Genomic DNA, 14,670 nt, shown 5'->3' with positions numbered 1-14,670 from the left:
AGTGTTAAGGAATATTGCAGACTTTTGAGTATTGAGGCAGCTTAGGTCTGGATTGCACCTGGGAAATCTTTGCCAGAGTTTGTTTACTTTGTGGTGGAAATTTGTCATTGTGGGCCTTTGCCTTGTGTGAATGCACGTTTTCCACTTTGGCAAAAACTTTGCGAATCAGCAAAACATCAAAGACACCGTAGTCCTTGGGTGGGGCAGGTAGATTTTTGAAAAGTCAAGCCAAACAATGGGAATCACAGTGGTAACTGTCAACGCTTGTCAGCGTAATGTTATAAGAATCCCTTTTGTAATGCCCTTGTATTTTTTTCCTTTCAACGCTCCATATCTAACAGTAAAGGTTTACTTGGAGGATGGCCTCTTTCTCTTTTCACCAGCAGTATGTACCCTCTGCTTTGCCCGTGCGATTTGTTCTCTAGTGACAGATTACCAGCAAATGTCACCTCCATGTTCAAATTGATGTTAGTTTCTTTAAAGACATTATCAAAAGACTGGGAATCAAATATCTTATACAATATTTTGCAACTTGGTGGCCTTATAACTTGGCCATCATTTGTGGCACACCTCGCATTGAATTGGCTTGAATGTTGCTTGTTTCAAGAAAATATTCAAAATACTTTTTTCAAACTTTATCACAATCCCCCTTAATCCATATCTCTTAAAACAAAAGGAAGGTTAAGATGGACAGTTGAACTTTCCTATACTCTTGGTGTACATTTTGTCGACTGTAAAATGAAGGAGTGAGTGGAAAAAAAGCCCTAAGTGACTTTGTGACTGTTTCAACGAAAAACAGCATTTTGTCATTTTGTTGTTATATTGCTTTTTCTTACTTAAAATGAAGTGGGTTATGTTTCAAATCCATATGGCAACTATTGCGTGGATGGGAAAACACTTTTAAGAGTGTGTCCATGAGAAAAGCAGGCAGGAGGTGATACAGCTCAAATCACCGATTACACTAATGCCAGGGAATTTATGCTCTCATTGAATTTCACGTGTGGCCCCTGTAATGCACATGTACCACAAAGGGCAAAACACCTTTATTTCATGAACCAATTTACGATTAGAAACATGCAAGTTCTGACGGTGTACTGAATTTTAGCATGCTCTCGCTACAGCTGTACTCCATTATTTCACATGCCAAGCATTTGGCAAGCGACGACAAGAGTTCCTCCTTAAGATCTTCGTGCACAAAACATCACGTTCACAACTGGCTTCCAATTTCGGTTTCAGATATTTTTCACAATGTTAGCCATTGCAGCATCTGGTGCTGAACAAAAGGAGTGTGTCATTACCAGTGGTACAACAACTTTAATTCCCAGTTTTTCGACTTCCTGTGTGGACCTGAGGTTGGAAATTTCTTGCCTGTCTTCTGTGTAGCTCTTGCAAAACCATAAGTAATGGATCATCTAGTCGTCGTTGCTTTCCTTGACTCTCCTTGAGGTTGTAAAATTCCTTCTCCCATTGGTACGTCAGTCCTGCTGATTCTTCCAGAATTCACTGAATGAGATGAATGAGGCGTCTATTAATGCGTCAAAAATCCTTACACAATTGCTCTTTGATCGGTCTTTCTTTCACAGCATTTTTGGGGGGTATCACAATCACTTGAGGAAGACACCAAGTCATTTGTAAATCATATTACAAGTGCAGGAATCCTAAACGACAACACAAGAATCCAATTGAAGCTAAAGATATGCAGTACTTTGTGACAACCACGAGTCTTTCTCTAAATGAGTGCTTTTCAATAACAAAGCACATTGCCAACTACATCTGATGAGATGGCACGGTAGAGCGATGCTTATGTGCATGTGCAAGCTAAACTTTACTGGAATTGGAAAAATGCTGGACTGGACATTACACTTCTCCCTTTTTCCAGAGAGTCTCTAAGTTAAATAAAAAATGCAACTAGGAAACAATGTCCTAAATGTCCAATGTCCTAAGCTCAAATGGAAAATGTTTCAGGTGCATAATGTCTATCTGGTGAGCATAAGCTTAGTACAGTCTAGGTAACATAGTCTTTCAGACAGTCCAGTCGTCTCTGATCATGCCTTGGTCTGGTTACAGCTGCTGGGATTTCTGATGGTTTGTTCTATTCCATTTTTTCACTGCTGCAGGTTTTGGCTGTTTCCTCTGTGTTGGTGATAATCTCCTCCTGGACTGACAGGGTTGGCATTGAGCAGAATTTCTCTCCAATCCTGCGAGGTTGGTTCTTCTCAGCATCCCTCTCTTTGCTGGTATTGTCCTGGATAAATGCATTAGCAATGTTGAGTTTTGTGGAGCTTTCTGCCTTGCCATTAGCACATGCATGTTGTTGGGTAACTTGATGATGGTGAAATCCCTCTGTTGTAGCAAACTCTGCAAGTTCTCTGGAATTAAATGGTGGTCTCATGTCACTTTGAAGTTGTCTTGGGGTGCCATGAGTGGCAAACAATGTTTTGAGCTTTTCCTTGGTTGGTTGAAAAGCTGTTGAATGGGTCTTCACGACCTCAGGATATCTTGTTCTCTTGTCTATGGCTACTAGATTGTAATGGCCATCAGAATAGGGTCCACTGAAGTCGACAGCTATGACATCCTATGGTTTCTTTGGTATGTCTGGGACTTTCCGGGCTCGTAAATTAGCTTGAAGTTGACATATTGATAAAAGCATTTCCATGACCCATTTTTGGATTCTCGGTGGGAGTCACATGGCTGTCTTGTTAAACAGTGGGATCAGTGGCTTGTAGGCTGTGATGATCTTAAATTTTGGTGCTCCGAGAAGGCAAATGCTGAACCTGTTCTTGTATGTACTGACAGGGCATCTTTCTTTGACTGGCTATACCTTGTGTTGGTCATAGTGCAACTAATGAAGTGGACTGGCTGGAGACCACTGCCTTCTCCTGGAATAATCCGTTTCAGAGCCCTTCATAAAAGCTGGCTTCCACTCACAATGATTGGTCTAGCTGGGTTGAAGTATGCCATTGTGCTTTCACTTGTTATGCTTGTTTTCAGCTTCTCAAATGCTCCATTCTCTTCTGCTCCCCATTGGAACTTTGTATCTTTATGAGTCAGTTTTTACAAGGGTGGGGCTAGTGATGCGTATCGTGAGATGAACTTTGCTAGGTATCTGGTCATTCCAAGGAAACTTCTCACAGCTTCTTTTGATTTTGGTGGGCTACTTTCTTTTACAGTACTGATTTTCTCTGGGTTTGGCTTTAATCTGTCCTTTGTGAACTTGTGTCCATAGAACTCCTTGATTCCAGAGTGGCACTTGTCAGGGTTGAAAGTGATTCCAAAATCCACTACTCTCTGCAGGACTGCTTCCAATGTCTCGTTGTCTTCCTCCATGTTTCTTCCTCCTAGCGGGATATCATCCCATTGGTTGAGGCACCTTGTTATGTCTCACAATATTCAGTAGATAGCTTCATCAAAGAGATCTTGTGATGCATTTGCTCCAAAGATCAGATGTTTCAGTCACATGTTCCCCCATGGGGTGTGGAAAATGGCAATTTTCCTGGACTCCAGAGTGAGTAGGAGTTGGTGGTACCCCTGCCGCATGTCAAGTTTAAAGAAGAGAGTACAATCATGACATTTGCACATGAAGTCTTCAACGATCATCACCTGGATGATCCTATTTCTTTCCATTAATTGGTTTGGTACTCCGAGGTCCATGCTGGTGCTGATCATGTGCGGTTCAGGTTTTTCCTCGTCTACAGCGTTGAACAACCAAGGGTGAACACCACATGACTGCTTCACCTTCAGGTACCTCCTCGAGTATCTCCTCTTCTCCATTTCTTAAATGGTTCTTGCAAGTAGTAAGCCACTGGTCTCAGTCTTTGAGCTACGGACACTGCTTCTTGTTTTTTCATGCTGAACTTTGCATAGAACTCTTCCATGCTTGATGTCTGATCTTCCCGATGCCCTGAATTGCATCACTGTATTGAGCAGTGATTTCCTGGCTTTCAAGTGTGAGATCTCTATCTTCTTTGACACTTTTGATGCCTGGTGGCTCTTCCTGGATTCTCAGGTCATTGGTCCCTCAGTGAAGAGCAATCGTCTCTGATCTGTAACATACCCAGCTCTTGAAGGGTGGTTTTGCTGATGAGGGGTGGAGAATTGATTCTTCCTCCGGTCACAAGAAATCTTGCGACTGCTCCACAGGTCTGGTTCCTTACAGTGACTGTAAACTCTCCTTTCACAGGCTGCTCACTCTGCAAGGTGCTTAGCTTTACTCTGCTCCGTTGTAGTGTAAGTTTAACTGTACAGTCTTGAGGGCAGCAGTCTTTCCTGGACACAGGATGCCCTCTTAAAATGGGTGTTGCACACCCATCATGGGCGTTGTACACTGTGAGATTACTTATGGAAAGGAGCAGAAATGGGAACTGCAAAATTGTGTGAAGTCAAAATTAGAGGCCTAAGCTTGACCAAATCTGAGTTGGAGTCAGAACATTTCCACCAAAATGTTGAAAAGGCTGAGGAGAGAACGTTCAGCAATTATTCAATTTCAACAAGTGAAATTATCAGCACTACAGTTAGTCTGAGTTACACATAAAAAGTTATAATTTAACATAGTTAAGAATGAGTAGCAAGAGGGGTTTGATGCCGTTTCTTAGCATTAGTTGGCATTTTGTTAGTGTTTGTGTTGCTAGGCATTTGTAAGTGTTTTTATAGCATTTTTTGGCATCAGTGGTTAACATTTAAAGCATCTTTTAGCAGTTGGGACTACCAGGCATGTCTCAGTATAAACTTCAAGCCTGAAAGGGGGAAAATCGTTTTTCACAAATTTCTTCCAAAAAAGCTGCCTAATATTAAAAGAATTAACCACAGGTCAAGAGTTTGTATGGAGAACTGTGGTTGAAATATAAAGAGTTTGAATGGAAATTAGGAGATGACATTTAAGTCATTCAATGTACAAGTGATCTACCGAATAAAGACTCTTGAACATTCAATGTTGTCATTTTTTCTCATCCTGGAGAGTTTAAACGAGATTTGAGCTAATTTTGGTATATTTGTCCCATGGTGTTATGATAAGAGACACTTTTCTCTTGTTATAGATATCAAGAGGAAAAATGAGAGATTACCTCTTGGTCCAAGAATGAGTGGGGAGTTAGTTGCTGTAATGAAATAGAAAATGCTGATGAGCTAACAAGAAAGTAGGTGTTGTTAATTTATTCTTAGCTTAATCATGGAAGCTGCACTTACCCCTTCTCTCACGTCTAGGACCTCATGTCCTTGCAATTGGTCACTGTGTAGTACCACTCTTTGACATCTGTGTATTGTAAAGTGCAGGGGCAGGTGATCTAGAGATCCTGCCCAGTCATACACCTCCTGCATAATTACATAGGCAAAATAATATTGTAAGTGTCGTTTGCAAGCTGGGTAACAGCTGGCGTTTTAATGTATTATTTACAATATTTTTGTTATGGCAGTGGCTTTTTTGTCATAATTCAATGCATTTAAGGAATCCTGTCCTAGCTACAAGATAGCAAACAAATAGAACATCCTTGTACGAGTGTGAACATTTGCCTTTTCCCCTCACTGAGATTTTATGTGCGGAATTACAGTACTTACCAGTAATTAAGCAAAGTAAATTGATAACAATTGCAAAATGATACTAATTTCAAAGGAAAACAGTTACTGTACTCATATCTGAAAAACTTTACCAACACATAGAAACAAACATAAGCGGGAGGTAAATGGATAAGACAGCCTGAAACACCAGACAGATTAATACACTGTAGTGCAGAAAATGTGTATTGGAAAGCACCAACACATCTAATATGGCAGAATTGGCATTAAAAAAAAAACAGGAATGTGACAATTAGTTGGCCAACATAACACATGTTGTCAATTCAAACCGATATGAATTCAAATACAGATAAACAGCACTTATGCAATGAAGTATTTCTTTAGGAAACTGTCTTTTATAGTATAGCCATGGAATTGCTTCTGTTGTTTAACTATCTTTTAATTATGTTTTGACGATTTTTGAGGAGCCCTATCAGATTTGATTTTAGTGTATTTTTTAGACCCCGACATTGTTACATAACAAAAAATAATGATAAAATAATAAATGTATGGTTAATAAATGTATGGTCCATTGTAGCATAACATCTTGCACCATTCCTCCAACTTTCTCCTGAGAGAAGAAGAGGATTTAAATCCTTCATTTACATGAACATTTTTTAATCGATTTCCCTAGTTTAATTATTGCAGTATCTTAGAGTGGTTTCTACTGAATGTTGAAGGTAATTGATGACTGGCAATTACTTTGTTTTGGTTTTGGTTTTGGTTTTACTCACAGTTTGGAGTTTGGCTGAGCGGTCTAGTTGATAACTAATTGGTTTGGTTTTGGTTGTACAACATTCAATTTATAACCACTCTATCTATAGTTACACGTATGTACTTACTGATTTTTTTTTTCTATTTCTACTCCTTTTTAGTAAAAGGCTCTGTGATAAACCCTATGTAATTAACATGACAAGTCTGCATGTAAGCGAAGTGGCCTATCAGGCCTGAGCATGTTCAAGTTTCTCTAGCATGAAACAACTAGGAGTATTTCTAATCCCCAAGAATCGAATTCTAGTTCTTCCCAGGGTTACCCCCAGCATTAGATTTGCCAGTACCCATTTATGTGTCTGGGCGGAGAGAGGCAATTTGAAAGTAAGATGTCTTGCCCAAGAACACAATGCAATGTTCCTGGCGTGTTCTAAGTTGGACTCAAATTGTTTATATCATTATATCTAAGTTGGCTGCATGCACTTGATTTAGCTGAATACATGCCATTGAGCAATTAGTGTGTACATGTACAGATCATTTCCCCCGAGCTGCCAGAGAGTGATTTAACTATGAAAACAAAACTTTTTGATCAATTGAATTAAAATAATTATTCACTAAGTTATTGCAAAATGTCATGATTTGATATCATGATCAGATGAATTATTTCCTGAACCCAAATTGGGTGTAATATTTATTGATAATTTCACGTCAATCATTTATTAATATCAACTGATTAATCAACCAAATGTCTGGAAATGGGTAAAACAACTAAAATTACATGACATTCCTAAGATAATTTTTCATTTCAATACAGAATTATTTACCAACCATTAAAAATTTCCACACATTGTGGCATGGTGCCAGTACCAAAACACAGGATTTAGGGTTCTTCAACCCATATTTCACTTTCATTGCAAGTAGAAAGTCTCATAAGTGAAACATAATTACAAAATAATGCAATTAAAATTTTGAAATAGTTTATACAGCACTTCTTTGTCAACCTTTTTTTATAAAGACTACAGTACTGTAGCAACAAAATGCACATGTTAGCAATAGCCTTTATCCTTATCTTATTTATGTGAAGGAGTCACCATACATGCCTTTATCTGCATGTCTGCTTTTGTGTTGTGAAATCCACAAATAGCAATTTTTTTGCTTAGCCACATTTTTCAACAGACTGAAAGTAAACAACATAAACTTAGGTGAATGAACAATGGAGTCACACTAACTCTGGTACGTAATCTAGATCACACTTAATTAATCAGTCTTTCCATTTTGAAGTAGATTACTTTTACTCTTCATGAGAGATCATGAAGAGATCATGAGAGAAATCTCGCCCGACTAATTTTCTCTTGCATGGAAGAGTACAATTTAAGGGCAGAAACACTGCCTCCATGACCTTTGAGTCCTTTGTACTATGCCATGTAAACTAAAAATAAAACAGAAAAATCGTAAAACTAAATAGTTTCTCTTCATTGTTTTATCTCATTAGCGGTAAGATGGAAATCAAATTTATACAGACAATAGCAAATTTCAAAATCACTTGCTGTAGTAGTGTGTGTGTAATCAGTAACTTACCTCTTGAAATGTGTTTGTTATGAATGGAAGAGTTGCATCTTGTCCTCCCTCTTCCAAGCTAGGCCTCTATGCATTTAAGGACTTCAGTAGTCCTTAAAACAGTCTCATCTACAAAAAGGTGGAAATTTTTTAAAAAAGACTGACAGAATAGCAATGAATATAATTATAAAAACTTATATGCAGGTTTAGAGACTTAGGTTTGACAACATTTACACATGCAACTAAATGATGCCTGCCAAAATTTGGTATTAGTTCTTATTTTTGCACTGGTGTTTACATGTGCTGTAACTGTCTAGTGACTACTAAGCATACCTGTGTCAACTCCTGCAGTGGATAAATCATCATTGACATATCCATCTGAAATGTCAATTAATACAAAACATATTAAGTAAAGTACATCTGGACCCATCGCGGCCCCTGCAATAATATAACATCCGTACACTCATCATTATACTATGACAACATATATAAATAGAAACAATTGTCTGCCACGTCTTTGTCTACATTATGAAGGTACATGTGTCATAGACACCCTTTCTAGGCAATATCTAACATTTTCTTGCAGAACCATACTGAGTCTGAAATAATAATAAAACACTTACAAAGACTTGGTGCCTCAGCTTCACCTGTAAGTGCTATAAGCGATGAAGTGTTACTAATCAATTATTGAAAATAACACCTAAAGATAGCTTGAAGATCAATATAGTAGGTCTTATTCTGTTTTCAAAGCACATGATGTACTAATAACACATTGCTTTGTGATAATCATTGGTGTGCTTAATTTCTACCTTAACCATAAGCCTCTGATTGTAGGTTTGCCACCATATAAGTCCTCTGTACAAATTCAGTTGATAATTCTGTTAATGATTTGTTAGTACAGTCGGACCTGTATACAGGTGGCTGCAAAATACAGGATCACTAAAATATTCTCTGGGTGTGGTCTAATGATATGGTACTGTACGTCAACACAATGCAGAATGCATAATTAACTTCTTTAAAAACAGCCCCCCTCATGGGTATACATAGAAGCAATTGGCACTCAACTTTATTTGTTCAATTACTGTTATAAAATTATATGACTGAGAGAATAAATCATTGTGATTGGCTTAGTGCAGGTCTATGTAGTGTCAATTTTTAATTTGTTCTGCAGTGCAAAGTAACAGTCACCTGTTCTCGATTTATTCAGTCATATAACAAATGAGTAATTGTTTGAAAGCTCATGCAACTAAGGATTTACACTTCAAGTGAAGTTTTAAAATTCCTTCAAATTGCACTCACCCTTCAAATTGTACCCGCATTTATAAGATTATCTGCACTAAATATTAGGCCAATTAATAAAATAGGTTGAATTAAAAAGACCTGATATTGATGACTTGAACAATAACTGTAGGTGTCTACTTAGTCACTCTAAGCTTACTGCTCACCATCAGCATGATCATCCTCCGAGTTGGATGGTATTGCCACTTGTTTGTTTGTCTTTTGATCTGGCCTGGGCAAAAGAGACAAAACCAATCATTTTTTATAGAATAAGCTAGATAAGCCTGTGTAAATGATTACATAAATTGGAAAAAAATTGGTCGCTTGACGCATGATCACGGCTTGACTGATTTGAATCCAAAGAATCTGACCTGTCATCTGTTGAAATTCAATTTGATTAACCTACATTACAATTGGGTCAAATAAAAACCCCGCAAACAACATCTACAACAGAAACAAAACAAGCAAAACAGAACAAAAAAAAGGCATAGTGTATTGATCATACCAAATGTCACACCTGTGGCACTTGCCATGGCAGTAATATATTGTCTTGTAGATGCTAAAACATTGAAGCAATTTAATTTGTAGAGGGGAAATATGATACCTATTTAAAATTCAAGTGTCATATGTTCAAATATTAATAAAATGCATTTTTTAAGATTTTTTTGGGCCATATTATCATCAGATGGACATAACAAACCAACAAAACTTAACAAATTGAATTGAAAATTAGAAAGGGTCCCTTCCCCACCCATAAAGAATGACCAGTCCTAAAACACTGAATCCTTTTCAAAGTCTGAAGTCTTTGAAACCTAAACATTTCTTATGCAAGTATACATGTAGTCATCTGTCAGGAAAGAAAAGTAAATAGAATATTAATCTAAATATAGAATGACAGTTCCAGATCTTGTCTCTTAGCTCCCTTTCTTTGTGGTGCAGTCAAATGGATAAGTGTGGAGTGGAGGGAAGCATGGCTTGGGTTACAGGTGCTGATGAAGATGATTGTGTGTCTGGGATTGTTATGGCAGATAACAGTGTGGCTGGGGGTGTAGATGGGGATGCAAGGGTGCATGGTTGTATGGATGGTGATGCTGTGAACATGGATGTAGATGGTTGTGTGGCTGGGGGTGCTGTGGACAAGGATGCAGATATGGATGGTTGTGTGGCTGGTAGTGTAGATGAGGATCGAGATATGGATGGTTGTGTAGCTGGTAGTGTAGATGACGATCCAGATATGGATGGTTGTATGGATGATTGTGTGGTTGGGGGTCCAGATGGGGATCCAGATGTAGATGGCTGTGTGGCAGGAGGCGAGGTTATAGCTGAGGTTGTTGTTGTTGCAACAAAAGAAAAAATATCCAAATTAAAAAATATATCTCATACATAACATTGGCACTGGGCCTTTCCAGTATGGATCTGGCACATTTTTGAATTTAGTTGGTTTTTGAAAACCAGAAATACATGGCTTATTACTGTTTTCAGGAATGGAAACAATCCATTTGGCAAAATCTAGAAGGAAAGAACCAATCAGTGCTCTTGGATTTACCTCAGGACTAACTCTACATATAATGTTTATCTAACATAGTTTTTATTCAACAGCTACACATAGTTGCCCTAGACACAGTGAATCTTATCAGATCACCATTCAGACAGTTGAAAAACATTTTTAGCCAACCATTTTGGAGATAAGGTATAGTGCTTCAGTGTTCTAAAATGTGAGATGTGAGATGGGATGCAGTCTTCAACCAATCAGAACAAGTGCATCTCTACAAAACCCAAAGTAACTATGCTACAACTGAAATCAGTCAATATTTATCTTATAAGAATAAAAGCTTCTACAAACCTGGATTTGGTAGCAACAGGAAAATCTTATCTTTTCTGTAACCACAGAAGAGGTTCATTATCTGCTCTTCATTTTGCATGCCAGTTGCCACCTACTTCATGACATGCCCTCACTCATAGGATGCAGATAATTCTATACTGATTGAATAAATATATTGAGTACACAGTCAGTGCACTAGCTATACCTGGTGATTTCCCTGTACTGTAATATAAAATGGTGCTTGAAAGTTCAAGACTTAAAAAGAAATTAATAACGGTAGTTTGCATGTTTTTGTGAAGTGAATAATTTAATGTTTTCATAACAGTGTACTGTAGTTTTATATTAAATGATTGCCATTATCTTATGGGGCTACAACCAAAATTTGTAAAAGCATGAAAATATACTGTAAACGTTTAAAGGAGGGAACTTTTTTACAAGTGTGAGTTGCAAGCTTGAAGGGTTTCGATGAATTAATAGCTGTATTACCTCATCACAAATTCATTATTACAGGGTGGCGCAGCGGTAAGGATTCAGCTAGGGAATACTGTATATCAAATATAGCATGACTGCCTTTATTCAAAAAAGTATACTTCTCAGACTACTCATGCTCCCAAAGCTCTGTCACACAACATCACGTCCTGCTAAGCCGCTCCCCACCTCCCATCAAAACAAAGAGATTACAAGGAACGTTGCCTTTATTTAAAGAAAGCATTCTCCTGAATATATTAAGTGCTGTTTGCTGGGACTGTTACAACATGCTTGAAGCCTTTTCTTGCATGTTTCATTAATGTTTGTGCTGCTGGCGGGAACATACGATCTACTTTGATAAGTAAAAATTTCACTGAACTGAAGCTATTGCATTTTTAAAAAACACAATTCCTTTAAATGCTGTTTAATCACGATTAGTCTTAATTTTCGACATTCCACAAAATAACCCTTCAGCTTTCTTTTTTTCTGTGTTAAAGAAGCCACAAAACACCATATGGTTGCACCCCAGTAATTCAAACTTGGTTCTTTTGAATTCCCTGTTAATTCAAAATCAAGACAATTTCCCTTAGACTTGCCCTTGAGTCATTTACTATTGACTGTTTCAAACTATTATTTCCCCTGAGAGTTTGAAATAGCGGGGCCCCAACTGTATGTTAAAAAGATGGTATGGAGTGAAGTGAAGCGTGACTATTTGCAGGAGCGATGTTATTGCATAGTACTGTGTTAATAATCACTGTGAAGTAGTTTCAAACAGATATAACACATCCAGAGCTAGTTAATCTAGCAAACATCAAACTCACCCACTAAGGTCTTTCCCAGCCAGTGATGGAAAAGCTCAGATAATGATGTCGCGGATCTCAGAGCCGGTGTTGTTCTTTGTGTATGCGATCTCCGCAACATGCGTGGCATTTGAAAGCCTACTCATTTCTGTTTTAGTCAGAACCGCATTAAGTCTTTTTCCAAAAAAAAACAGTCCTTTGGAATGTGCAATTGCTATGACTCATTTTTGCACACACACAGCTTCAATCTTTTAAGTAACTTCGCTAACATGAAAGCACACTAAAAGGCACGCTGCTCCAATTCGTATGCATGTAGGTAATGTTGCAAGCATACCGACAAGAAAACTGATGCCACTTTTAATGACTTACGTGCTAAAATGAATGCTGAACAGTAATTGGTTATTTGGGCTGACACTTTGCTCCTTGATTCAGGAAACATTATCTGCCTGTGGCTGAAAATTTATTCAACAGTTGGTTTTTAGATAGCTGTTAAAATTGCAATGTTTCATTTTAAATTTTCCAATTCTCCAATGCTGGACTGAATTACTGTGTCTGGTAAGTAGATTCCTTATGTATAGGAATTTCTTGCCAAAGAGTCACTTCTCTTGCCCAAACTTTCCCCTTATCTCCCTCCAGAGTATAGATCGCTCCCAGTGAAGAATGAGCTGGAAGTAGTCAGTGTTGCACTTTAAAGCATGGAGCAAAGTCATTTTTCTTGGGAGCTAAGGCCATGCTATTGCTGTGCCACTGCTGTGCCAAACTCAATACATGTCAAAAGAACCCAGCAGTGGCATGACAAGGAACGGTTTCAAATGTCGAGTTGTTGCACTCAACTTAATTCAGCATGGCGAACTGAGTGGTTTCAAATGTGATCCGATCAAAAAGCTCGGCGTGGAAGGATAGAAAGGAAAGAGAATGCAGATGAATTTTTGAATTCGCCAGTAGCCAATTCGTGAAAAAGCCTGTAGAGCATTGATGATTTATGTCTCATTCCTGATACTTTGGTGTACTACTGATGTTTCGTAAGGCTCATACGCACTAAGCTGACAAAATTTGTTTCGCTCTACTAAATCTTGACAAAATTTGCCTCCGACAAACTTCTGATTTGCTAATCGTGGTACACTGAAAAAATGTTTTTTCCATCAATCAGAGATATCGTAGAGGTCCATGAAAATTTCCTGATTGACGTTTTCCTTCAGGACGTGACATGTAATTGAAAAATCTGTCTGACTTTCCACACCCAACAAAATATTTCCTCTGAGGCATTAGGTCTGTACCTTTTAAGTTTGGAAAAGGCTTATCAAAATTGGTAGGAAAAATCATGGTACCTACTTTACATCCCACTACTGTTGACAGATGAGTAAAATACAGGCCCATATATGATAAACCATGCAGTGTAAACTAATAGTTGGTATCATGGTAAATGTAACTCAATACTAGAAATATGAGAAACATTACACTTCAATTATAAAAGCAAAAAAAGTCCCTCATTTCCACCACTCATCCCCTTCCCCCGCCCTCAGGGAATAAGGCAGTGAATACGAACCAGGGTAGTTATGCGTAGTTTTATTCTCTGAGCTAATGAAAACCATCTCAAGTTGATCGCATGCTTGTGAGAAGTACAACCAGTCGGACGATATGCGGTAAGCACAATCTAACATGGTGGTAATTAGACTGCGCTTGTACCGAATGTCAACATGGCTCAGGTAGTGGAGTAAAAGGCCCGTGTTGGTTGGTTTTACGTGGACCTTGGTCTTGATTCTGGGGGCTAAGTTTAATAGTTGAGCACCGATGAAAGGAAGCGAGGCATTCTGTTCCACCTCCATAGTAAACTTTGCTGATGGGTGGCAATGGATTAAGGTGTCAAGAAAAATTTCGGCTGATGCTATGTCAGGCATGATGGTAAAGGTGTCATCAACATATCGTCGATAATAGGAGGGCAATTTGCAATCTTGATTGAGTTTGTCTTCAATGGAGCACATAAAAACATTGGTGAGCAGAGGACCAAGAGGGGATCCCATTGCGACCCCATCTGTTTGCTCATAGAGATTTCCATTGTACTGAAATAGTTGATTCTTAGTGGCTGTGTTGAGTAGTTCAATTAGCTGGTCTCTTGATAGGTTCAGTTCATGGGTCTTGCTGAACCAGTCATCGCTGAAAGCTTTGTCAGCTAAAATCTGGATAGTTTCATCCAGTGGTACATTGGTGAATAAAGAGGTGACATCATAGGATACTAGGATATCACCTCTGTTGATCTCAAGGCTTTGTACTTCGTTGACAAACTCAAAGGTGTCTGTAACCATGTACTGATTGCATGAGAGTGGTTTCAATTTTTCATCCAGCCATTTAGCCAACGCATAGTTATATGTATTTGTAGCGGAGAGAATTGGGCGCATAGCAAGTTGTGCCTTATGCTTCTTTGGTAGGCCATATAAGTGTGCGAGTCTAGAACCTTTGGGACAGATGGAGTCGGCAATCGGCTTGGGT

The 14,670-nt window shown here is 38.4% G+C and overlaps 1 protein-coding gene across 1 annotated transcript; it reads right to left on the bottom strand.

The window, feature by feature from the left end:
* Positions 1-13,670: 13,670 nt before the first annotated feature.
* On the bottom strand, positions 13,671-14,486 carry LOC145501537 (uncharacterized). Its single transcript, XM_081480995.1, has one exon. The coding sequence runs from the start codon at positions 14,484-14,486 to the stop codon at positions 13,671-13,673; it is 816 nt and encodes a 271-aa protein (XP_081337121.1).
* Between the last annotated feature and the right edge of the window lie 184 nt (positions 14,487-14,670).

This window comes from Orbicella franksi, chromosome 10 (assembly GCF_964199315.1).
Source record: "Orbicella franksi chromosome 10, jaOrbFran1.1, whole genome shotgun sequence".
Lineage (NCBI taxonomy): Eukaryota > Metazoa > Cnidaria > Anthozoa > Scleractinia > Merulinidae > Orbicella > Orbicella franksi.
The sequence above is the reverse complement of the archived record's forward strand: the minus strand, read 5'-3'. Positions and strand labels throughout refer to the sequence as shown.